General features: G+C 40.4%; 1 protein-coding gene across 1 annotated transcript in view; it reads left to right on the top strand.

Moving 5' to 3' along the window:
- Nucleotides 1-24,346, top strand: part of LOC107131239 (adhesion G protein-coupled receptor E2-like) — a 66,021-nt gene extending 41,675 nt beyond the window's left edge. Inside the window, exons 15-20 of the mRNA XM_015471937.3 lie at nucleotides 5,373-5,439; nucleotides 5,801-5,892; nucleotides 6,884-7,052; nucleotides 7,138-7,248; nucleotides 21,444-21,651; nucleotides 23,355-24,346. Of these exons, the coding sequence (XP_015327423.3) occupies nucleotides 5,373-5,439; nucleotides 5,801-5,892; nucleotides 6,884-7,052; nucleotides 7,138-7,248; nucleotides 21,444-21,626 (622 nt within the window). The 3' untranslated portion in view covers nucleotides 21,627-21,651; nucleotides 23,355-24,346. The remainder of the gene's footprint in view (nucleotides 1-5,372; nucleotides 5,440-5,800; nucleotides 5,893-6,883; nucleotides 7,053-7,137; nucleotides 7,249-21,443; nucleotides 21,652-23,354) is intronic.
- Nucleotides 24,347-24,727: the final 381 nt, after the last annotated feature.

The raw sequence follows: 24,727 nt of genomic DNA, 5'->3' as shown, positions 1-24,727 counted from the left end.
AGGAAAGTCCAAAGGGAGAGAGATCGGTCAAGCCAGTAATCTCACTCCCAAGTAAAGTAGGTACTGAAGATTGGGTTCTTAAAGGTACAAAATTGATAACAAATGCCAAATAGCAAATATTAAAAATCTAGAGTAGAGGTTGGATTTTCAAAAATACAGTATTAAAGAAAAGAAAAAAAAGTCACAAAAATTATTTTTTTAAATTATATATGAAGTTTGCTTTAAAAAATAGGGTCTCTCTCTCTCTCTTTTTTTTTTTTTTTTGCAAAGCAATAGTAGGTTATAAGAATGAAAATTAAAGGAGTAATAGAGGACTTAAACATTTTTAAAATTGTTTTAAAAAGAATGATAGTAAAAATAGTAAAAATATATCTAGGACTTTCTCTGGTGGTGTTGTGGGCAGTGTGGGGTCAGTTCATTTTCAGATAGTTTCTTGGTCCGGCTTATATTTCCCAAGATCTATAGGCCTCTTCCTTGGAGAAGGCAATGGCACCCCACTCCAGTACTCTTGCCTGGAAAATCCCATGGACAGAGGAGCCTGGTAGGCTGCAGTCCATGGGGTCGCTAAGAGTTGGACATGACTGAGAGACTTCACATTTCCTTTTTTTTTTATTTTTAACTTTACAATATTATATTGGTTTTGCCATATATCAAAATGAATCTGCCACAGGTATACATGTGTTCCCCATCCTGAACCCTCCTCCCTCCTCCCTCCTCCCTCCCCATACCATCCCTCTGGGTCATTCCAGTGCACCAGCCAGCCCAGTTTTGATGCACTTTTACTTTTCACTTAAATGCACTGGAGAAGGAAATGGCAACCCACTCCACTGTTTTTGCCTGGAGAATCCCAGGGACAAGGGAGCCTGGTGGGCTGCCGTCTATGGGGTCACACAGAGTTGGACTCGACTGAAGTGACTTAGCAGCAGCAGCAGCATAGGCCCCTTCCTATGTAGTCAGTACTAACTACAGGGTTTTAATCTATTACACCTGTCACTTCCAAGGCGGTTTCCTCTATTTTAGCTTCTTCCATTTGCTAGTCTCTTCAGTGTCTGATTTACTGCCTGACACAAGGGGGAGGTGGTGGACACTTTTTTAGGCTCACTTGTTCAATCGCACTGTCGAGAGGGAGGGACGCTGCAAACAAATAACACTGGCGTGTGCTCGCAGTGTCTCAGCCAAACTGGGCCTGCCCCCACTCACAGCATGTGTGCTTTCCCTGTCTACACTGCTCAGGCTTTAGGTTGCTCCGCTGGGAACCGTCCAAGGCCGGCCCTTGCCTGCATGTACCTCCCAGGTCTAAGGCACTCAGGTTCAGGCACTCGGGTAGTCCTCAGAGGCACAGACTTGGTTGGGCCTCATTTTGTGCCCTTCCCAGGTCCGAGCAGCTCAGGTGATGAGGTGTTTGGCGAGCGTGGTCGCTGTGACTTACTGCCTCCCCCGTCCCTGCCACTCGGTTTTCTGGGTGTACAACTGGCGCACCTTCTCAGGTGGATGTTGACCATCCAGAACCCCAAGAAGTCTTAGTTAGCAAAGAAGCCTGCTTACAGTTTGGTAGATAATGTCTCTCTGGGGCTGCACTTGCCCCCTTCCAGCTCTGGCTGCCTGTCACCGGAGGGGGATGGTCTGCAGCTGGCTAGGTCTGTTCAGTCCTTTGTTCTGTGAGTGGGCCTGATGGTGTCCTAGGTTAGGACCCCTCACATAGCTCTAGGCAGTCCTTTGTTCTGTGAGCGGGCCTGGTGGTGTCTTAGGTTAGGGTGTTTCATGTGATAGCTATCCCACAGGCTGGTTTGCTAGCCCAAGTTAGTTCCCTCAGGTTGACCTTGGGGCATTCAGGCCTGGTCTTTACTCTAAGCAATGCAGCCTGCACCTCCCTGCCCAGCCCCCGCTTGTTAGTGGCGGGTGCAGGCGTCTGTGCTGCTTCTCTGCTGGGGGAGTTACCATTGGGCACGTAATCTATGGGGTTTAATTATTTATTTTTCCTCCCAGTTATGTTGCCCTCTGTGGTTCCAAGGCTCGCCACAGACTCGGCAATGAGAGTGTTTCCCGGTGTTTGGAAACTTCTCTCTTTTTAAGACTCCCTTCCCTGGATGGAGCTCTGTCCCTACCTCTTTTGTCTCTTTTTCTGTCTTTTAAATTTTTTCTATCTCCTTTCGAAGGCAATGGGCTCCTTTTCTGGGTGCCTGATGTCCTCTGCCAACATTCAGAAGTTGTTTTGTGGAATTTACTCAGTTTTTAAATATTCTTTTGATGAATTTTTGTGGGAGAAAGTGGTCTCCCTGTCCTATTCCTCTGCCATCTTAGGACCACCCCACTATGGTCTCCTTTTCTGTGCAAAAGCTTTTAAGTTTAACTAGGTCCAATTTTTTATTTTAATTTTATTTTCATTACTCTAGGAGAAGAATGGGGGGAAAAGATCTTGCTGTAATTTATGTGGAAGAGAGTTCTGCTTATGTTTTCCTCTAAGAGTTTTATAATGTCTGGCCTTACATTTAGGTCATTAATGCATTTTGAATTTATTTTTGTATATGATGTTAGGGAGTGTTTCATATCATTCCTTTACGTGTAGCTGTCTAGTTTTCCCAGAACCATTTACTGAAAAGATTGTCTTTTCTCCATTGATATATTCTTTTCATTGTGTCAATATTGTTCTGCAACACTGTATATGTTTTATGTGTAGGACATATTTCTATGTTTGTATACCCTACAACCTGTTTACCACTGATAATTGGGTTTCCATCCATTACAATACAGTTGCCCATTTCACCTCTCCCCAACTCATATTTTCTCTTCTGTCAGTACTCTATTATCTTCTTCTATAGGGAGAGGGCAGTTGTTTGGTTTAGGCAGTTCATTTATTTTGTTTGTTTATTGATTTGTCATAGTCCACATGTGAATTAAATCAGACTGTATTTGTCTTTCTCTATCTGGCTTCTTTCACTTAGCATAATAAACCCAGCATCCATTCACGTTGTAACAATTAGCAAGATTTCCTCATTTTATGGCTAGGTAGTACTACATGGCTGGTGTGTATGTGTGTGTATCACATCTTCTTTATCCTTTGATAGGCACTTAGTATGCCTCCATATCTTTGCCATTGCAAATAATGCCGCAGTGAACATAAAAGTCTGCACATCATTTTGAGTTAGTGTTTTTGTAGTCCTTATAATTACCCAGGCACAGGATAGCTGGATCACATAGTAGTTCTATTCTTAATGTTTTTGAAGGTCTCAGTACTGTCTTCCATAGTGATTGCATCAGTTTACATTTCTAGCAACAATGTATAAGAATTCCTTTTTCTCCACATTCTCACTTACAGTGATTATTACACACGTGTTTGATAAGACCCACTCTAACAAGTGTGCTGGAATGTCTCACTGTGGTTTTGACTTACATTTCCCTGACATTCGTGATGTTGAACATTTTTCATGTGCCTGCTGATAATCTCTATGACCTCTTTAGAAAATGTCTCGTTAGTCCTGTACCATTTTTTAATTAGGCTGTTGGTGGTAGAGATGTGATAAAATGCACACTGGTACTCACAACAAATTTCTATGCTGGACCATAAAGAAATCTGAATGCCAAAAACTGATGCTTTCAAATTGTGGTGCTGTAGAAAACTCTAGAGACTGCCTTGGATAGCAAGGAGATCAAATCAGTCAATCTTTAAGGAAACCAACACTGAACATTCACTGGGAGGATGATGCTGAAGCTGAAGCTCCAATACTTTGGCCACCTGATGTGAAGAGCAGACTCATTGGAAAAGACTCTGTTTCTGGGAAGATTGAGGGCAGGAGAAGGGTGTGACAAGGATTAAATTGTTGGATAGCATCACCAACTAGATGACATGAGTTAGAGCAAACTCAGGGAGATAGTGGAAGATTGGGAAACCTGGCGTACTGCAGTTCATGGGGTCACAAATAGTCAGACATAACTTAGCAACTCACAACAAATTCTTATGCTGGTAAAAACTGATGTCGACCTGCATCAGATGGTTTCTGAATCACTGGCCTTTCTAGATAGTTTAGCAAAAAGTCAGAAAACTTTCCCTACAAACACAAGGTAGTAGATATTTTGGTTTTGTGGGTCAAACAGTCTCAGTTGCAATTTTCCACCTCTGTCCTTGTAGTTCAAAAGCAGCCACAGAAAAGATATAAGAAAATGAGTGTAACTCTGACCCAGTAAAATGCATTTCCAAAATCAGACAGCAACCCAGTGTGAACCACAGGCTGCAGTATGTCAACCCCTGTCTCTGTAACTCTCTCTTTGGTTCTTCCTGGTGGATCCAACTAGCGTGGTCTTAACATCTCCCAAATCGCACACAGTTCCTATTTAGGACCAAGCACCAATTCTATAATTTCTATCAGTGTGAACTTCAGTTACTGACTCTGTATCCCTATGCCTCAGATGCCTGATCTGTAATCATTTGATTACGTATGTCGTCATGAGGAATAACTTGTTTAACGCACATGAGCCTGCCATAGCAGTGTCAGGCTTACTGTTATTATCTCTCTCTCTCTCTCTCTCTCTCTCTCACTCTCTCTCTCCCTTCTTGGCTGTCCCCAATTTTTTCACCCCATCTACATCTACTCATCCTTCACCTCTCATCATAAACACAACAGAATTCTCTCAGGGAACCCTTCCCAGTATCAGAACCTCCTACAGGTCTGACTAGGTTATAGATCCACCTACATGTTCCCACAACTCCTCATATTTGATCATAAGCTTCATCATTTTGATTGTTTCTATTGTCTAACTATCAATAAGCCTACAGAGCTAGGAACTCCTTGAAGAAAGAGATCGCTCTCTTAATCATACTTGATCTTCAGAGCCAAGAACTGACCCTAATAGAGAAAGAGAGACTCAATATTTGTCTCATAAACCATAAATTAATGTTTATTGATTATTGTCTTTAAAACATGTACATTTCTTTCTGCCAGCATATGAGGGCCAAGACTTAAAAGGGCTTTTTAAAATAAGTTTATATTTATTTAAAACCACTTTTTTACATTGTGATTTACTTGGAAAAAAAGCTGCACATGATTAATGTGTATAACCTGACAAATTGGGAATAAGTACACACCCATGGCCTTTACTAATATCAAGGACATACATAGCTTTCAATTATGCAAAATAATAAGTTCAGAAAGTCTACTATAGAACATAGTGCCTATAGCTAATATTGTGTTGTGTATTGAAATTTGCTAAGGGTGATCTTATGTGAAATATTCTGACCAAAAAATGATAATAATAATAATTAATAATAAAATAATAAAGGAGTTAGGAAAAACTTTGAGGAATGAGAGATATGTTCATCTATCAATTCTTTATCCACAAAGGCTAATATACTCTTGATTCTCAACCACCTCTCTTAGATGCTGGCTCAGCACAGAGAAAGGATTTGTATGGACATTTCTTGGCCCTGTCTGCACCATCTTCTCTGTGAGTAATGGATGACATCAGAGGATCTTTCCTCCCTGGCTGAGGGTGAATTAAAACCACAAGCAAAAAGAGGGCTATGGACAAGGTGACCAATTATTCCAATTAGCTGAGGAATGAGAGGGTCCCGGGATGCAGAAATTCCCATTTTAAAACCAGGAAGGAGCATTTCCTTAGACATAGCACTCTCGGTGTTTAAACATGTAAATCCCCATGCAAAGTGAGTTACTGGTGTTCAGTCTGGTTTTCTATCACTGTTATGAAATACAAACCCTTCCTACCTGCTGATTTAGATGTTGGATGAGCCACAGGGAAGGATTAGCAGATCTGGATGCACTTAATATCCCTTGTGATGTTTCTGCAGATTAATTTAGTTTTCTTCCTGATAACATTCTGGATTGTGAAAAAGAAGCTTTCCTCACTCAACAGTGATGTGTCCACTCTCCGGAAGACTAGGTGAGATGGATCAGAGGTACACATCACCACCCTACCCCACCACACCCCCCCAACCCCACACCATAAAAAGCATGGTCCAGGAGCAAGGACATAGAGTTCCAAGCTTCTAGTGTCCCTTCACAGGGTTTCAAGGGGACTTGAGAGGAGGAGTTCAGCCACCCTCTTGGAAGCTTGAATACTGTTTTGTTGCTGATACCTAAGTCAAAAATATTCCATTCATCTCTAACCCGAGAATGGAACTATTTTAGCTACAAAGGAAATTGATTTTGTTCTGGTAAACAGGGATTACCACCATGACACTATAAGAAAAGTCCTGAGAATATGTATATCCTTATAAATCACTTACATACCTGACACAGGCCCCAGCATTCCCTTTCATGCCCATGTCTTTATTCATGTTCGTCCCACTACCCTTATCTGCCCTGCTCTACCTGGTGAAGTCAGGTTGATTATCTATATATCATATCTTCTAAGAAGCCAAGGATATCCTTTGCTTTCTTTTCCTTTACACAGAATGAATCATCTGACAAAGCATGCTGTGGGTCAATTCATGGAGATGGAAAAGATAGGGAAATCATTGGAGGGACCAGGGCAGAGGGACCTTCAATTTCACAAGTATAATTGACCATTGTATTTGTCTTCCCAAAAGGTGGTAAGGTCTGTGAAATCAGAAATCTTGCCTTTCTTATTTTTAATGCTCAGGGCCAGCACAAAGCCATGTGCACAGAACATCCACAGTAATATTAGTTAATTGAAACTTGGGATATTCATCCTATTACTGAAAGCCACATTATGAAGTTTCACTACCAACTTCAGTCTAAGATAATATGCCATTCCAGAACAACAACAAAAAAATTTCTTTTAGATAATCCTTCACAGTAAACATCCGATTGGCCACAACTAAGTCAGAGACATTGTTTGAGTTGAAAAGAGATGGACTTGACTGTGTTGGTCAGGGTGCATAGTGAATCTTTTTTGTCCTCCTACTCAGGATGCTAACATTTAAAGCCACAGCTCAGCTCTTTATCTTGGGATGTACATGGTGTCTGGGAATCCTGCAGGTGGGACCAGCTCCCCACGTCATGGCTTACCTCTTCACCATCATCAACAGCCTGCAAGGTTTCTTCATCTTCCTGGTGTACTGCCTCCTCAGCCAGCAGGTACCACTGTCTGACTCCTGCTTAGGACTCTTCTCATCCTCATTTCTCTCTGAGAGCTGATGCAGAGCATGCTTTGTCTCTACAGGTGCAAGAGCAATACAATATATGGTTCAAAGTGATCAAGAAAAAGAAAACTGAGTCTGAGGAGTACACACTCTCCAGCAGGGCCATGTCGGAACCCTCTAAACATAGTGAGGTAAAATCATGCATTTCCCCAGAGCACTTCACTGATTGATTCATTGAGCAGCACATTCCTATCATACTGGACAATTGGGTATAAAGCAGGTGATATCCTATGACTCACACTGGTTTACATCTAAACTCACTCAGGACATTCCTCTGTCATGAAAGAATGTCTTCCTCTTACTTCTGCTCATTGCATTTCTATTCTCATCTTGACTCTCATACATAACTATCTTCTTATTCTCCACCTGGGTTGAGCACCTATTTTGTCCATGCAGCATGGGCTTTTTCATGCACAAACTCTTAAGGAAGAGTATAGTCCTGTGTTAAGCTCAATAAGCAGTAACTGTGGATCTGAAGCACAGACGCACAAGCTAACCAGAGTCACAGGACCATCATTTAACCCATATCAACCCTAGTACCCCTCTATGTGTGTGTGTGTGTGTGTGTGTGTGTGTGTGTGTGTGTGTGTGTGTGCCAAATTGCTTCAGTCACGTTTGACTCTTTGAGACCCTATGGACCATAGCCTACCAGACTTCTCTGTCCATGGGATTCTCCAAGCAAGAATACTGGAGTAGGTTTCTATGCCCTTCTCCAGGAGATCTTCTCAACCCAGGTATTAAATGCTTATCTCCCGAATCTTTCTGCATTGGCAGATGGGTTCTTTACCACTAGTGCCACCTGGAAAGCCACCCCTGTATATAGAAAACAGTAAATACACGTCTTATGTAGTCATAAAAGTAAAGTATAAGGATTACATTAGATTGGAGAATTTCCTTAAAAGTAATCATTCCTGGGATTTGCAACACGCACAAATAATGCAAAACATCAAAAAAATCACAGAGGTCATAGAGAGATCCTGGCACTGTGAATCTTACCAAGAATTTGTATTTTTGAGTTTACAAAAACAGTTCTCATGTTTTCTAATCATATATTCTTCACATCACCACTTGAAAATAAGGTATTACTGTTTCTATTCGACAGATGAAAACACTGAGACCCATGGGGTCTATATGAATTGTGCAAGGACCTCAGCCCACCATTTCTCTCAATGTTTTCACTCTCTCATAGTGTCAACTGATGCACAGAAGTTTTAATTTTTTAACTAATTTATTTATTTTAATTGGAGGCTAAGTACTTTACAATATTGTGGTGGTTTTTGCTGTACATTAACATGAATCAGCCACAGGTGTACATGTATCCACCCTCCCAAACTCCCTCCCACGTCCCTCCCCACCCCATCCCTCTGGGTTGTCCCAGTGCAGCAGCTTTGAGTGCCCGTTTCATGCATCAAACTCGGACAGGTGATCTGTTTCACATATGGTAATATACATGTTTCAATGTTATTCTCTCAAATCATCCCATCCTCGCCTTCTCCCACGGAGTCCAAAAGTCTGTTCTTTACATCTGTGTCTCTTTCACTGTCTTGCATATAAGGTCATCGTAACCATCTTTACAAATTCCATATATATGCATTAATATACTGTATTGGTGTTTTTCTTTCTACCTTACTTCACTCTGTATAATAGGCTCCAGTTTCATCCAACTCATTAGAACTGATTCAAATGTATTCTTTTTAATGGCTGAGTAATACTCCATTGTATATATGTACCACAGCTTTCTTATCTATTCATCTGCTGATGGACATCTAGGTTGCTTCCATGTCCTAGCTATTGTAAACAGTGCTACGATGGACATTGGGGGTACACGTGTCTCTCTCAATTCTGGTTTCCTACCTGTGTATGCCCACCGGTGGGATTACTGGGTTGTATGGCTGTTCTATTTCCAGTTTTTAAGGAATCTCCACACTGTTCTCCATAGTGGCTGTACTAGTTTGTATTCCCACCAACAGTGTAACAGGGTTCCCTTTTCTCCACACCCTCTTCAGCATTTACTGTTTGTAGACTTTTTGATAGCAGCCATTCTGACTGGCGTGAAATGGTACCTCATTGTGGTTTTGATTTGCATTTCTCTGATAATGAGTGATGTTGAGCATTTTTTCATGTGTTTGTTAGCCATCTGTCTGTCTTCTTTGGATAAATGTCCTTTTAGTTTTTTGGCCCATTTTTTGATTTGGTTGTTTACTTTTTGGAATTGAGCTGCATGAGCTGCTTGCATATTTCTGAGATAAATTCTTTGTCAGTTGCTTTGTTTGCTATTATTTTCTCCCATTCTGAAGGCTGTCTTTTCACCTTCCTTATAGTTTCCTTCGTTGTGTAAAAGCTTTTAAGTTTAATTAGGCCCCATTTATTTTTGCTTTTATTTCCATTACTCTGGGAAGTGGGTCATAGAGGATCTTGCTGTGATTTACATCAGAGAGTGTTTTGCCTATGTTTTCCTCTAGGAGTTTTAAACTTTCTGATCTTACATTTAGGTCTTTAATCCATTTTGAGTTTATTTTTTTGTATGGTGTTAGAAAATGTTCTAGTTTCATTCTTTTACAGGTGGATGACTAGTTTTCCCAGCACCACTTCTTAAAGAAATTGTATTTTCTCCATTGTATATTTTTTATTCATTTGTCAAAGATGAGGTGTCCATAGATGCATGGACTTATCTATAGGCTTTCTATTTGTTCCATTAATCTATATTTCAGTTTTTGTGCCAGCTTTGTAGTATAGTCTGAAGTCAGGAAGGTTGATTCCTCCAGTTCCATTCTTCTTTTTCAAGATTACTCTGGCTATTCGAGGACTTTGTATTTCCATACAAACTGTGAAATTATTTGTTCTAGTTCTGTGAAAAATACCGTTGATAGCTTGATAGGGATTGCATTGAATCTATAGACTGCTTTGTGTAGTACCCTCATTTTCACTATGTTGATTCTTCTGATACATGAACACAGTATATTTCTCTATCTATTAGTCTCATCTTTGATTTTGTTATCAGTGTTTTATAGTTCTCTATGTATAGGTCTTTTGTTTCTTTAGGTAGATTTATTCCGAAGTGTTTTATTCTTTTCATCACAATGGTGAATGGAATTGTTTCCTTAATTTCTCCTTCTGTATTTTCATGGTTAGTGTACAGGAATGCAAGGGATTTCTGTGTATTAATTCTATGTCCTGCAACTTTTCTATAATCATTGATTAGCTCTAGTAATTTTCTGGTGGAGTCTTTATGGTTTTCTATGTAAAAGATCATGTCATCTGCAAATAGTGAGAGTTTTACTTCTTCTTTTCCAATCTAGATTCTTTTTATTTCTTTTTTTGCTCTGATTACTGTGGCTAAAACTTCCAAAAATATGTTGAATAGTAGTGATGAGAGTGGTCACCCTTGTCTTGTTTCTGACTTTAGGGGAAACCCTTTGATTTTTTGCCATTGAGGATAATGTTTGCTGTGCGTTTATCATATATGGCTTTTATTATGTTGAGGTATGTTCTTTCTGTGCCTGCTTTCTGGAAGGATTTTATCATAAATGGATGTTGAATTTTGTTAAAGGCTTTCTTTGCATCTATTGAGATAATTATATGGTTTTTATCCTTCAATTTGTTAATATGGTGTATCACATTGATTGATTTGTGAATATTGAAGAATCCTTGCATTCCTGGGATAAAGCCCACTTGGTCATGATGTGTGATCTTTTTAATATGTTGCAGGATTCTGTTTGCTAGAATTCTGTTGAGGATTTTTGCATCTATGTTCATCAGTGATATTGGCCTGAAGTTTTCTTTTTTATGGCATCTTTTCTGGTTTTGGTATTAGGGTGATGATGGTGCAATAGAAAGAGTTTGGGAGTTTACCTTCCTCTGAAGTTTTCTAGAAGAGTTTGAGTAGGATAGGCGCTAGCTCTTCTCTAAATTTTTGGTAGAATTCAGCTGTGAAGCCACCTGATCCTGGGCTTTTATTTGTTAGAAGAATTTTTATTAGAGTTTTGATCCCATGCTTGTGATAGCTCTGTTAAGATTTTCTATTTCTTCCTGGTCCAGTTTTGGAAAGTCGTACTTTTCTAAGAATTTGTCCACTTCTTCCACGTTGTTCATTTTATTGGCATATAATTGCTGATAGTAGTCTTTTATGATCCTTTGTATTTCTGCATTGTCTGCTGTGATTTCTCCATTTTCATTTCTATTTTGTTTATTTGATTCTTCTCCTTTTTTTTTTCTTGATGAGTCTGGCTAATTGTTGGTCTATCTTACTTATCTTCTGAAAGAACCAACTTTTAGTTTTGTAGATTACTGCTATCAGATCAGATCAGATCAGATCAGTCGCTCAGTCATGTCCGACTCTTTGCGAACCTATGAATCGCAGCACGCCAGGCCTCCCTGTCCCACACCAACTACCGGAGTTCACTCAGACTCATGTCCATTGAGTCAGTGATGCCATCCAGCCATCTCATCCTGTGTCATCCCCTTCTTCTCCTGCCCCCAAACCTTCCCAGCATCAGAGTCTTTGCCAATGAGTCAACACTTCGCATGAGGTGGCCCAAGTACAGGAGTTTCAGCTTTAGCATCATTCCTTCCAAAGTAATCCCAGGGCTGATCTCCTTCAGAATGGACCGGTTGGATCTCCTTGCAGTCCAAGGGACTCTCAAGAGTCTTCTCCAACACCACAGTTCAAAGGCATCAATTCGTCAGTGCTCAGCCTTCTTCACAGTCCAACTCTCACATCCATACATGACCAAAGGAAAAACCATAGCCTTGACTAGACGAACCTTTGTTGGCAAAGTAATGTCTCTGCTTTTGAATATGCTATCTAGGTTGGTCATAACTTTCCTTTCAAGGAGTAAGCGTCTTTTAATTTCATGGCTGCAGTCACCATCTGTAGTGGAGCCCAGAAATATAAAGTCTGACACTGTTTCCACTGTTTCCTCATCTATTTCCCATGAAGTGGTGGGACCGGATGCCATGATCTTCATTTTCTGAATGTTGAGCTTTACGCCAACTTTTTCACTCTCCATTTTCACTTTCATCAAGAGGCTTTTTAGTTCCTCTTCACTTTCTGCCATAAGGGTGGTGTTATCTGCATATCTGAGGTTATTGATATTTCTCCCGGCAATCTTGACTCCAGCTTGTGCTTCTTCCAGTCCAGCGTTTCTCATGGTGTACTCTGCATATAAGCTAAATAAACAGGGTGACAATATACAGCCTTGACGAACTCCTTTTCCTATTTGGAACCAGTCTGTTGTTCCATGTCCAGTTCTAACTGTTGCTTCCTGACCTGCATACAAATTTCTCAAGAGGCAGATCAGGTGGTCTGGTATTCCCATCTCTTGAAGACTTTTACACAGTTTATTGTGATCCACACAGTCAAAGGCTTTGGAATAGTCAATAAAGCAGAAATAGATGTTTTCCTGAAACTCTCTTGCTTTTTCTATGATCCAGCAGATGTTGGCAATTTGATCTCTGGTTCCTCAGCCTTTTCTAAAACCAGCTTGAACATCAGCAAGTTCACGGTTCACATATTGCTGAAGCCTGGCTTGGAAAATTTTGAGCATTACTTTACTAGCGTGTGAGATGAATACAACTGTGCGGTAGTTTGAGCATTCTTTGGCATTGCCTTTCTTTGGGATTGGAATAAAAACTGACCTTTTCCAGGCCTGTGGCCACTGCTGAGTTTTCCAAATTTGCTGGCATATTGAGTGCAGCACTTTCACAGCATCATCTTTCAGGATTCAAAATAGCTCAACTGGAATTCCATCACCTCCACTAGCTTTGTTCGTAGTGATGCTTTCTAATGCCCACTTGATTTCACATTCCAGGATGTCTGGCTCTCGGTCAGTGATCACACCATCGTGATTACCTGAGTTATGAAGATCTTTTTTGTACAGTTCTTCTGTGTATTCTTGCCATCTCTTCTTAATATTGTCTGCTTCTTTTAGGTTCATACCATTTCTGTCCTTTATCAAGCTCATCTTTGCATGAAATGTTCCTTTGGTATCTATCATTTTCTTGAAGAGATCCCTAGTCTTTCCCATTCTGTTGTTTTCCTCTATTTCTTTGCATTGATCGCTGAAGAAGGCTTTCTTATGTCTTTTTGCTATTCTTTGGAACTCTGCATTCAGATGTTTATATCTTCCTTTTTCTCCTTTGTTTTTTGCTTCTCTTCTTTTCACAGCTATTTGTAAGGTCTCCCCAGACAGCCATTTTGCTTTTTTGCATTTCTTTTCTATGGGAATGGTCTTGATCCCTGTCTCCTGTACAATGTCACGAACCTCATTCCATAGTTCATCAGGCACTCTATCTATCAGATCTAGGCCCTTAAACCTATTTCTCACTTCCATTGTATAATCATAAGGGATTTGATTTAGGTCATACCTGAATGGTCTACTGGTTTTCTCAACTTTCTTCAATTTAAGTCTGAATTTGGAAATAAGGAGTTCATGTTCTGAGTCACAGTCAGCTCCTGGTCTTGTTTTTGCTAACTGTATAGAGCTTCTCCTTCTTTGGCTGCAAAGAATATAATCAATCTGATTTCGGTGTTGACCATCTGTTGATGTCCATGTATAGAGTCTTCTCTTGTATTGTTGGAAGAGGGTGTTTGTTATGACCAGTGCATTTTCTTGGCAAAACTCTATTAGTCTTTGCCCTGCTTCATTCCGTATTCCAAGGCCAAATTTGTCTGTTACTCCAGGTGTTTCTTGACTTCCTACTTTTACATTCCAGTCCCCTATAATGAAAAGGACATCTTTTTTGGGTGTTAGTTCTAAAAGGTCTTGTAGGTCTTCATTGAATCGTTCAACTTCAGCTTCTTCAGCATTACTGGTTGGGGCATCGACTTGTATTACTGTGATATTGAATGGTTTGCCTTGGAAACAAACAGAGATCATTCTGTCATTTTTGAGATTGCATCCAAGTACTGCATTTCGGACTCTTTTGTTGACCATGATGGCCACTCCATTTCTTCTGAGGGATTACTGCCTGCAGTAGTAGACATAATGGTCATCTGAGTTAAATTCACCCATTCCAGGCCATTTCAGTTGACTTATTCCTAGAATGCCGACATTCACTGTTGCTATCTCTTGTTTGACCACTTCCAATTTGCCTTGATTCATGGACCTGACATTCCAGGTTCCTATGCAAATATTGCTCTTTACAACATCGGACCTTGCTTCTATCACCAGTCACATCCACAGCTGGGTATTCTTTTTGCTTTGGCTCCATCCCTTCCTTCTTTCTGGAGTTATTTCTCCACTGATCTCCAGTAGCATATTGGGCACCTACTGACCTGGGGAATTCCTCTTTCAGTATCCTATCATTTTGCCTTTCCATACTGTTCATGGGGTTCTCAAGGCAAGAATACTGAAGTGGTTTGTCATTCCCTTCTCCAGTGGACCACATTCTGTCAGATCTCTCCACCATGATCCACCTGTCTTGGTTTGCCCCATGGGCATGGCTTAGTTTCATTGAGTTAGACAAGGCTGTGGTCCTAGTGTGATTAGATTGACTAGTTTTCTGTGAGTATGGTTTCAGTGTGTTTGCCCTCTGATGCCCTCTTGCAACACCTATCATCTTACTTGGGTTTCTCTTACCTTGGGTGTGGGGTATCTCTTCATGGCTGCTCCAGCAAAGCACAGCCATTGCTCCTTACCTTGGACGACGTGTATCTCCTCACCGCCACCCTTCCTGCCCTTCAATGTGGGATAGCGCCTCTAGGCCCTCCTGCGCCCGCGCAGCCATGGCTCCAGGTAACTCCTCTCGTTTCCGCCCCATAGTCACCTTTATTTCTTTTTCATTGATTTCTGCCCTAATTTTTATGATTTATTTCCTTCTACTAACCCTGGGGTTCTTCATTTCTTCTTTTTCTAGTTGCTTTACATGTAAAGTTAGGTTATTTATCTGATTTTTCTCTTGTTTCTTGAAGTAAGCTTGTAATGATATGAACCTTGCCCTTAGCGCTGCTTTTACTGAATCCCATAGGTTTTGGGTTGTCGTGTTTCCATTTTCATTTGTTTCTGTGCATATTTTGATATCCTTTTTGATTTATTCCATGATTTGTTGGTTACTCAGAACTGTGTTGTTTAATCTCCTTATGTTTGTATTGTTAATAGTTTTTTCCCTATTCAGTTGAGTTTAGTTCAGTCACTCAGTCGAGTCCGACTCTGTGACCCCATGAACTGCAGCACACCAGGCCTCCCTCTCCATCACCAACTCCCAGAGTTCACTCAAACTCACATCCATTGAGTCGGTGATGCCATCCAGCCATCTCATCCTCTGTCGTCCCCTTCTCCTCCTGCCCCAAATCCCTCCCAGCATCAGAGTCTTTGCCAAAGAGTCAACTCTTCTCTTGAGGTGGCCAAAGTACTGGAGTTTCAGCTTTAGCTTCATTCCTTCCAAAGAACATCCAGGACTGATCTCCTTTAGAATAGACTGGTTGGATCTCCTTGCAGTCCAAGGGACTCTCGAGAGTCTTCTCCAACACCACAGTTCAAAAGCATCAATTCTTCGGTGCTCAGCTTTCTTCACAGTCCAAATCTCACATCCATACATGACTACTGGAAAAACCATAGCCTTGACTAGACGGACCTTTGTTGGCAAAATAATGTCTCTGCTTTTGAATATGCTATCTAGGTTGGTCATAACTTTCCTTCCAAGGAGTAAGCATCTTTTAATTTCATGGCTGCAATCACCATCTTCAGTGATCCTGGAGCCAAAAAAAAAAAAAAAAAAAGATAATAATAAAGTCCTACACTGTTGCCACTGTTTCCGCATCTACTTGCCATGAAATGATGGGACCAGGTGCCATGATCTTAGTTTTCTGAATGTTGAGCTTTACACCAACCTTTTCAGTCTTCTCATTCACTTTCCTCAAGAGGCTTTTTAGTTCCTCTTCACTTTCTGCCATAAGGCTGGTGTCATCTGCATATCTGAGGTTATCGATATTTCTCCTGGCAATCTTGATTCCAGCTTGTGCTTCTTCCAGTCCAGCATTTCTCATGATGTACTCTGCATATAAGTTAAATAAGCAGGGTGACAATATACAGCCTTGACATACTCCTTTTCCTATTTAGAACCAGTCTGTTGTTCCATGTTCTAACTGTTTTAACTGTTTCTTCCTGACCTGCATATAGGTTTCTCAAGAAGCAGGTCAGGTGGTCTTGTATTCCCATCTCTTTTAGAATTTTCCAGTTTATTATGATCCACACAGTCAAAGGCTTTGGCATAGTCAATAAAGCAGAAATAGATGTTTTTCTGGAACTCTCTTGCTTTTCCCATGATCCAGCGGATGTTGGCGATTTGATCTCTGGTTCCTCTGCCTTTTTTAAATTCAGCTTGAACATCTGGAAGTTCATGGTTCACGTATTGCTGATCCTGGCTTGGAGAAATTTGAGCATTACTTTACTAGCATGTGAGATGAGTGCAATTGTGCGGTAGTTTGAGCATTCTTTGTCATTGCCTTTCATTGAGTTGATATCTACTCTTACCACATTATGATCAAAAAAGAGGTTTGAAATGGTTTCAATTTTCTTTGAATTTATTAAGGTTAGACCTATGCCCAGAATGTGATTAATCCTGGAGAATGTTCTGTGTGCACTTGGGAAAAAGGTGAAATTCATTGTTTTGGGGTGAAATGTCTTTTTTTTTTTTTTTTGTATTTTTTTTTTTAAACTTTACATAATTGTATTAGTTTTGCCAAATATCAAAATGAATCCGCCACAGGTATACATGTGTTACCCATCCTGAACCCTCCTCCCTCCTCCCTCCCCATACCATCCCTCTGGGTCGTCCCAGTGCACTAGCCCCAAGCATCCAAAGATATCAATTAGGTCTAACTGGTCCATTGTATCATTTAAAGTTTTTGTTTCCTTGCTAATTTTCTGCTTAGTTTATCTATCCATAGGTGTGAGTGGGGTATTAAAGTCTCCTACTCTTATTGTGTTACTGTTAATTTCCCCTTTCATGCTTGTTAGCATTTGTTTTACGTATTGAGGTGCTCTTAGGTTGGGTGCATATATGTTTATAATTGTTATATCTTCTTCTTTGTTTGATCCTTTGATCATTATGTAGAGTCCTTCTTTGTCTCTTTTCATGGCCTTTATTTCAAAGTCTATTTTATCTGATATGAGTATTGCTACTCCTGCTTTCTTTTGGTCTCTATTTGCATGAAATATTTATTTCCAGCCCTTCATTTTCAATCTGTTTGTGTCCCTTGTTTTGAGGTGGGTCTCTTGTAGACAGCATATATAGGGGGCTTGTTTTTGTATCCAGTCTTTGCCTTTTGGTTTCAGCATTCAACCCATTTGCATTTAAAGTAATTATTGATAAGTATGACCCTCTTACCAATTACTTTGTTGTTTGGGGTTCAAGTTTATACACGTTTTCTGTGTTTCCTGTCTAAAGAAGATCATTTAGCACTTACTCAAGAGCTGGTTTGGTGGTACTGAATTCTCTCAGCTTTTGCTTCTCTGTAAAGCTTTTAATTTCTCTTTCATATTTTAATGTGATCCTTGTTGGGTATAGTAATCTGGGTTGTTGGTTTTTCTCTTTCATCACCTTAAGTATGTCCTGCCATTCCCTCCTGACCTGAAGAGTTTCTATTGAAGGATCAGCTGTTATCCTTATGGGGATCCCCTTGTGTGTTTTTGGTTGTTTTTCCCTTGCTACTTTTAATATTTGCTCTTCGTTAGTTTGATTAGTATGTGTCTTGGGGTGTTTTACCTTGGGTTTATTCTGTTTGGGATTCTCTGGGTTTCTTGAACTTGGATGGCTATTTCCTTCCTCATTTTAGGGAAGTTTTCAACTATTCTCTCCTCAAGTATTTTCTCATGCCTTTTCTTTTTGTCTTCTTCTTCTGGGACTCCTATGATTTGAATGTAGGGATGGAGGTCTCTGAGGTTGTCCTCACTTATTTTAATTCTTTTTTAAATTTTTCCTTCTTTGCTTCATTTATTTCCACTATTCTATCTTCCACCTCACTTATTCTATCTTCTGCCTCAGTTATTCTACTGTTGGTTCCCTCCAGAGTGCTTTTGATCTCAGTTATTGCATTGTTCATAATTTATTGACTCTTCTTTATCTCTTCTAGATCCTTGTTAAACATTTTTTGCATCTTCTCAATCCTTGTCTCTAATTTATTTATCTGTAACTCCATTTTGTTTTCAAGCTTTTGGATCATCTTTACTATCATTATTCTGAATTCTTTTTCAGGTAGACTCCCTATCTCCTTCTCTTTTGTTTGATCTGGTGGGCATTTATCATGTTCCTTTACCTGCTGAATATTTCTCTGCCTTTTCATTTTGTTTAGATTGCTCTGTTTGGGGTGTCCATTCTGTATGATGGAAATTTATGGTTCCTCTTTATTGTGGAGCCTGCCCTGTGGACTAGTGGCTTGTCAAGGTTTCCTGGTTAGGGGAGCTTGCATCTGTGTCCTGGTGGGTGGAGCTGGGTCTCTTCTCTCTGGAGTGCAGTGAAGTGTCCAGTAGAGAGTTGGGGTGTCAGTGGGATTGGTATGGCTTTGAACAGCTTGTCTTTTAATTCTCAAGGCTTTTTTCCTGCTTTGCTGGAGAATTAGCATGGTGACCAGGAGGAGAACAGGGAGAGTCAAAAGGGGAAGGAGCAATCTAGCCAGTAATCAATTCCATATGTGCTCTCCACCGTCTGAAACACCCAGAAAGGTTCAGAGTTACATAGAGAAGAGAAGAGGGATGAGGAAGATAGAGGTGACCAGGAGGAGAAGAGGGGGGAGTCAAAAGAGGAGAGACCAATCTAGCAAGTAATCAGTTCCCTAAGTGTTCTCCACGGCCCAGAACATCCAGAGATATTCACAAAGTAGAAAAGAGAAGGGGGAAGGAGGAGATAGAGGTGACCTGGAGATAAAAGGGAGAGTCCAAAGGGGAGAGAGCAATCAAGCCAGTAATCAACATCCCTAAGTGAAAATGGATATTGAAGGTTAGGTTCTTAAAGGTACAAAATTGATAACAAATACCAAAAAGCAAAAATTAAAAATCTAGAGTAGAGGTTAAACTCTCAAAAATACAATTTTAAAAATACAAAGCAAAATCAATCACAAAATTTATAAAATATATATTTATGAAATATGCTTTAAAAATAGGGTCTTTTTTGCAAGGTAACAGTAGGTTGTAAAAATGAAAATTAAAGGAGTAATAAGGAACATAAATTTTTAAAAAAATTAAAAAGTGATGATAGCAAAACTATATCTAGGAATTTCTCTGGAGCTGTTGAAAGCAGTGTGGAGTCAGTTCAGTTTCAAAAAGTTCCTTGTTCCAGCTTGTACTTGTTCTCCAGGTCTACAGGCCCCCTCCAATGCTTAGTCAATGTTAACTATAAGGTTTTAATCTGTTGCACCTGTTACTTCCAGTGGTTCCCTCTTCTTTGTTCATTTTGGCTTCCTCTGTTTGCAGGTCTCTTTGGTGTCTAATTGCTGCCCTGACACAAGGCGGTGAAGGCAGTCACTTATTTAGGCTCACTTGTTCAGTTGTGTTGTGGGGGAGGGGAGGAACACTGCAAATAAATATCGCTGGCATGTGTGGGGAGTGCTCACAGTGTATGGACCACACTGGGTTTGTCCCAGGTCACAGCAGCATGTGCTTTCCTGGTCTACACTGCTCAGGCTCCAGGATGCTCTGGAAGGCACTGTTCAAAGTGGGCCCTGCATTTCGTGCACTTCCCAGGTCTAAACCGCTCAGGTTCAGGTTCTCGGGTACTCCACAAGGGCACAGACTTGATTGGGCATGTGTTTTGTGCCCTTCCCAGGTCCGAGCAGCTCAGACAACCAGGTGCTTGGCAAGTGCACTGCCCCAGATGTGCAGTGCGTCTTAATCACCTCCCAGTCCTGGCTTGGTTTCCTAGAGCATGAGAGCACTGTCTCATGTGTGCTGTGTGTCTCCTCTGGGGAGCTGATGTCAGGCTGTGACCTTCCTGGCAGATGTCAACCATCCAGGATCCCAGGAAGACGTGGTTAGCAACTGGGAGCCTGCTCACAGTTTGGTGGAGGATGCTGGTCTCTGGGGCCGAGATTGGAGCAGCCCCTTGCCTTCCAGCTCTGGCTGTCACATGCCTGCCTCTCTGCCTCCAGCAGGGTGGCCTGTACACAGCAGGGGTGGTAGATCTGAGCTTCTAGGCTACTTCTCTGCTGTGGTTAGGCGCCTAATCTGTGGGGTTTTTTCCCCCCTCCCAGTTATGTTGCCCTCTGAGATTTCAAATCTCCCCACAGACCTGCCTTTGAGGGGGTTTCCTACTGTTTTGGAAACTTCTTCTCCTTCACGACTCCCTCCCCATGATGGGTCTCTGTCCCTAACTCTTTTGTCTCTCTTTTTGTCTTTTATATTTTGTCCTACCTCCTTTCAAAGAGAATGGGCTGCATTTCTGGGTGCATGGTGTCCTACCCCAGCATTCAGAGGTTGTTTTGTGGAAGTTACTCAGCATTCAAATGATCTTTAGATGAATTTGTGGGGGAGAAAGTGGTCTCCCTATCCTATTCCTCCGGCATCTTGGGACCATTCCCCAGAAGTTTTAATTTTTGAAGAAATCCAGTTTATCCATTTTTTTGTTCACTTGCACTTTGGCAGTCTTATCTTAAAACAATGGCTTGCAACAAGGTCACAAAAATTTGCATGCATGTTTCTTCCAAGACTTCAGAACTTTTAGTAATTGCATATAGGTATTGTCTATATTAATTGTGTATATATATATATATATATATATATATATATATATAATGTATATTAATTGTATTAGGTATTGGTTACAGATAGCATATTCAACCTAGATAGCATATTCAAAAGCAGAGACATTACTCTGCCAACAGAGGTCCGTCTAGTCAAGGCTATGGTTTTTCCAGTAGTCATATATGGATGTGAGAATTGGACTGTGAAGAAAGCTGAACACCAAAGAATTGATGCTTTTTAACTGTGGTGTTGGAGAAGACTCTTGAGAGTCCCTTGGACTGCAAGGAGATCCAACCAGTCCATTCTGAAGGAGATCAGTCCTGAGTGTTCTTTGGAAGGAATGATGCTAAAGCTGAAACTCCAGTACTTTGGCTACCTCATGAGAAGAGTTGACTCATTGGGAAAGACTCTGATGCTGCAAGGGATGGGGGGCAGGAGGAGAAGGGAACAATAGAGGATGAGATGGCTGGATGGCATCACCGACTCAATGGATGTGAGTTTGAGTGAACTCTGGGAGTGATGATGGACAGGGAATCCTGGCGTGCTGCAATTCATGGGGTTGTAAAGAGTCGGACACAACTGAGTGACTGACCTGAACTGAAATGATTGCTTATAATAATATAGTTTTACATATAGTAATTGTTTCCCAGGTGGCGCTAGTGGTAAGCAATCTACCTGCGGTGCAGGAGACCCAGGTTCAATCCCTGGGTCAGGAAGATCCCCCAGAGGAGGAAATGGCAACCAACTCCAGAATTCTTGCCTGGGGAATACCATGGACAGTGAAGCCTGACGACCTACAAACGATGGAATCACAAAGAATTGGACATGACTGAGCAACTAACACTTTCACTTCCATAGGTATATCAATTTATAATTAACATTTTTTTTAAATTTTGTATAGTCATATGCGTTCATTTCTCTTTTTTAAATTAATTTTATTTTATTTTAAAACTTTACATAATTGTATTAGTTTTGCCAAATATCAAAATGAATCCACCACAGGTAGACATGTGTTCCCCATCCTGAACCCTCCTCCCTCCTTCCTCCCCATAGCATCCCTCTGGGTCGTCCCAGTGCACTAGCCCCAAGCATCCAGTATCGTGCATCGAACCTGGACTGGCATCTCGTTTCATACATGATATTTTACATGTTTCAGTGCCATTCTCCCAGATCTTCCTACTCTCTCCCTCTCCCACAGAGTCCATAAGACTGTTCTATACAGCAAAAGAGACACTGATGTATAATTAACATTTTAATGATACAAATTTTATACTTTTTTTGTGAGGTCCACATTCTTTAGCATGTGGATTTGCAGTTGTCCCAGCATCATTTTTTTAAAAGGTTATTCTTTCCCCCAGTGAACTTTACTGAAAACCTTGTCAAAATAAGTTACCCTAAATATAAGTGTTCATGTCTGTACTCTAAGCTCTTTCATTCGTATATCTTGATTCAAGTATTTTGTAGTAAATTTCACTTTGACTCTATCAATAAGTTTTTCTCAGGATTTTTTAACAATTTGGGACCGCATCAGTTCAGTTCAGTTCAGTCACTCAGTCGTGTCCGACTCTTCGCGATCCCATGAATCGCCAGCACGCCAGGCCTCCCCGTCCATCACCAACTCCTGGAGCTCACTCAAACTCATACCATTCAGTCGGTGATGCCATCCAGCCATCTCATCCTCTGTCATCCCCTTCTCCTCCTGCCCCAAATCCCTCCCAGCATCAGAGTCTTTTCCAATGAGTCAACTCTTTTCATGAAGTGGCCAAAGTACTGGAGTTTCAGCTTTAGCATCATTCCTTCAAAAGAACACCCAGGACTGATCTCCTTTAGAATGGACTGGTTGGATTTCCTTGCAGTCCAAGGGACTCTCAAGAGTCTTCTCCAACACCACAGTTAAAAAGCATCAATTCTTCGGTGCTCAGCTTTCTTCACAGTCCAACTCTCATATCCATAAATGACTACTGGAAAAACCATAGCCTTAACTAGACAGACCTTTGTTGGCAAAGTAATATTTCTGCTTTTTAATATGCTATCTAGGTTGGTCATAACTTTTCTTCCAAGGAGTAAGCGTCTTTTAATTTCATGACTGCAATCACCATCTGCAGTGATTTTGGAGCCCCAAAAAATAAAGTCTGACACTGTTTCCACTGTTTCCCCATCTATTTCCCATGAAGTCGTGGGACCAGATGCCATGATCTTAGTTTTCTGAATGTTGAACTTTAAGCCAACTCTTTCACTCTCCTCTTTCACTTTCATCAAGAGGCTTTTTAGTTCATCTTCCGTTTCTGCCATAAGGGTGAAGTCCCATGTAAATTGTAAGAAGTGCTTGTCAATTTCTGAAAAAAAGTTAGCTGAGATGTTGATAAGGACTATGTTGAGTCTATAGATCAACTTGGGGGAATGCTGCCATATTAACTATATTGCCTCCTGACCCATGGTCATAGAAAGTTTATTTAATTCTTTGGGTCTTCTTTGACTTCTTTTGACTATCTTTTTTAGTTTTTGGTGTAAAAGTCTAGCACTTTCTAAAAAAATATTATTTTTCACACTTTTCTTCTCAGGATGCTTGAATCAGTCAGTAAACCAGATGATCTGGTATCCTAGACAATGAGGAAAATTCTGAACTGTCACCTCCGTCATGGAAAAAAAAAAAAAAATTCGTGTTTTTTACAAGTAACTCTTCATGGAACCATTGTGGAAGAAAGCATGAAGGGAACGTGTGATATTCAGATTGCTGGAGAATTTGGGTTTTCTGTTCCATATGGGATGCTTACTTCACTAACAGCATAATCAAGGAGCTATGACCCAATTCCCCAGTTGCCTTGGATTAAATCATCTGCTTCAACATTTTTTTTCTACAAAGTTCCTCTAATTGAAGATATATGACAAGGAGAATGAGCTTCAGAAGTCAAACTTAAAATACAGTAAGAGAGGAAACAGGTCAAACTCTACATATAGGGTAAACAACCAATATGGTTTCCCAAGATTTTTCTGGATTATGTTCTAAAAAACATTTTCATTACAGGCAACCTAGGACAGATGGTCTCCATACATACATGCTTCATCTTCTTCACTCTCTATTTCTAAAGATTGCTAACATATTCATTAGAAGTGTATGTGTGTGTATATATATATATATGTGTATATATATATATATATATATATATATATATATATATATATATATATAAAGTACTCACCATATGCTCCACTAAATTAAGAGATTTTCAGTTTCTAATTTCACTTATATGATAAATAAAGTGCTTTATCAGAGTAAAATTAGAACCCTGCGAATAAAATATCTTTAATTTGTTTATCTTGTAAACTGAGCTTGGCAAAATAAAAGTGTATATTGTTACTGAACAGTTTTGTTTTGTTTACGTATATAACAAATTATTTCTTTCTCAAAATGTGACCTATTCAAGATATAAGCCAGAGGATTACATCTACAGTAAATGTCCTGCAAACACCCACTAATCTCTTTGTATCACTTGAAACAAAATAGAAAATTACTGTAAGTTATCATAATATATAAACTTTAAAATATCCATGAGTTCTTGTTGTTGTTTACTCATTGAGTAATGTCTGACTCTTTTGAAACCCTATGGAATGTAGCCCATCAGGTTCCTCTGTCCATGAGATTTCCCAGGCAAGAATACTGAAGTGGGTTGCCATTTCCTTCTCCAGGGAATCCTCCCATCCCAGGGTCAAACCCACATCTCCTGCATTGGCAGGTGGATTCTTTTCCACTGAGCCACCTGGGAAGCCCCATCAATGAGTACAGATTGTTCTTCAATCAGTAAGACATGTCCAACTCTGCATCCCCATGGACTGAAGCACACCAGGCTTCCCTGTCCTACATCATCTCCCAGAGTTTGCTCAACTTCTTGTCCATTGAATCAATGATGCCATCCAACCATCTCATCCTGTCTTG

Source organism: Bos taurus, chromosome 7 (genome assembly GCF_002263795.3).
Source record: "Bos taurus isolate L1 Dominette 01449 registration number 42190680 breed Hereford chromosome 7, ARS-UCD2.0, whole genome shotgun sequence".
Lineage (NCBI taxonomy): Eukaryota > Metazoa > Chordata > Mammalia > Artiodactyla > Bovidae > Bos > Bos taurus.
This window is presented reverse-complemented; position numbering and strand designations above follow the sequence as displayed.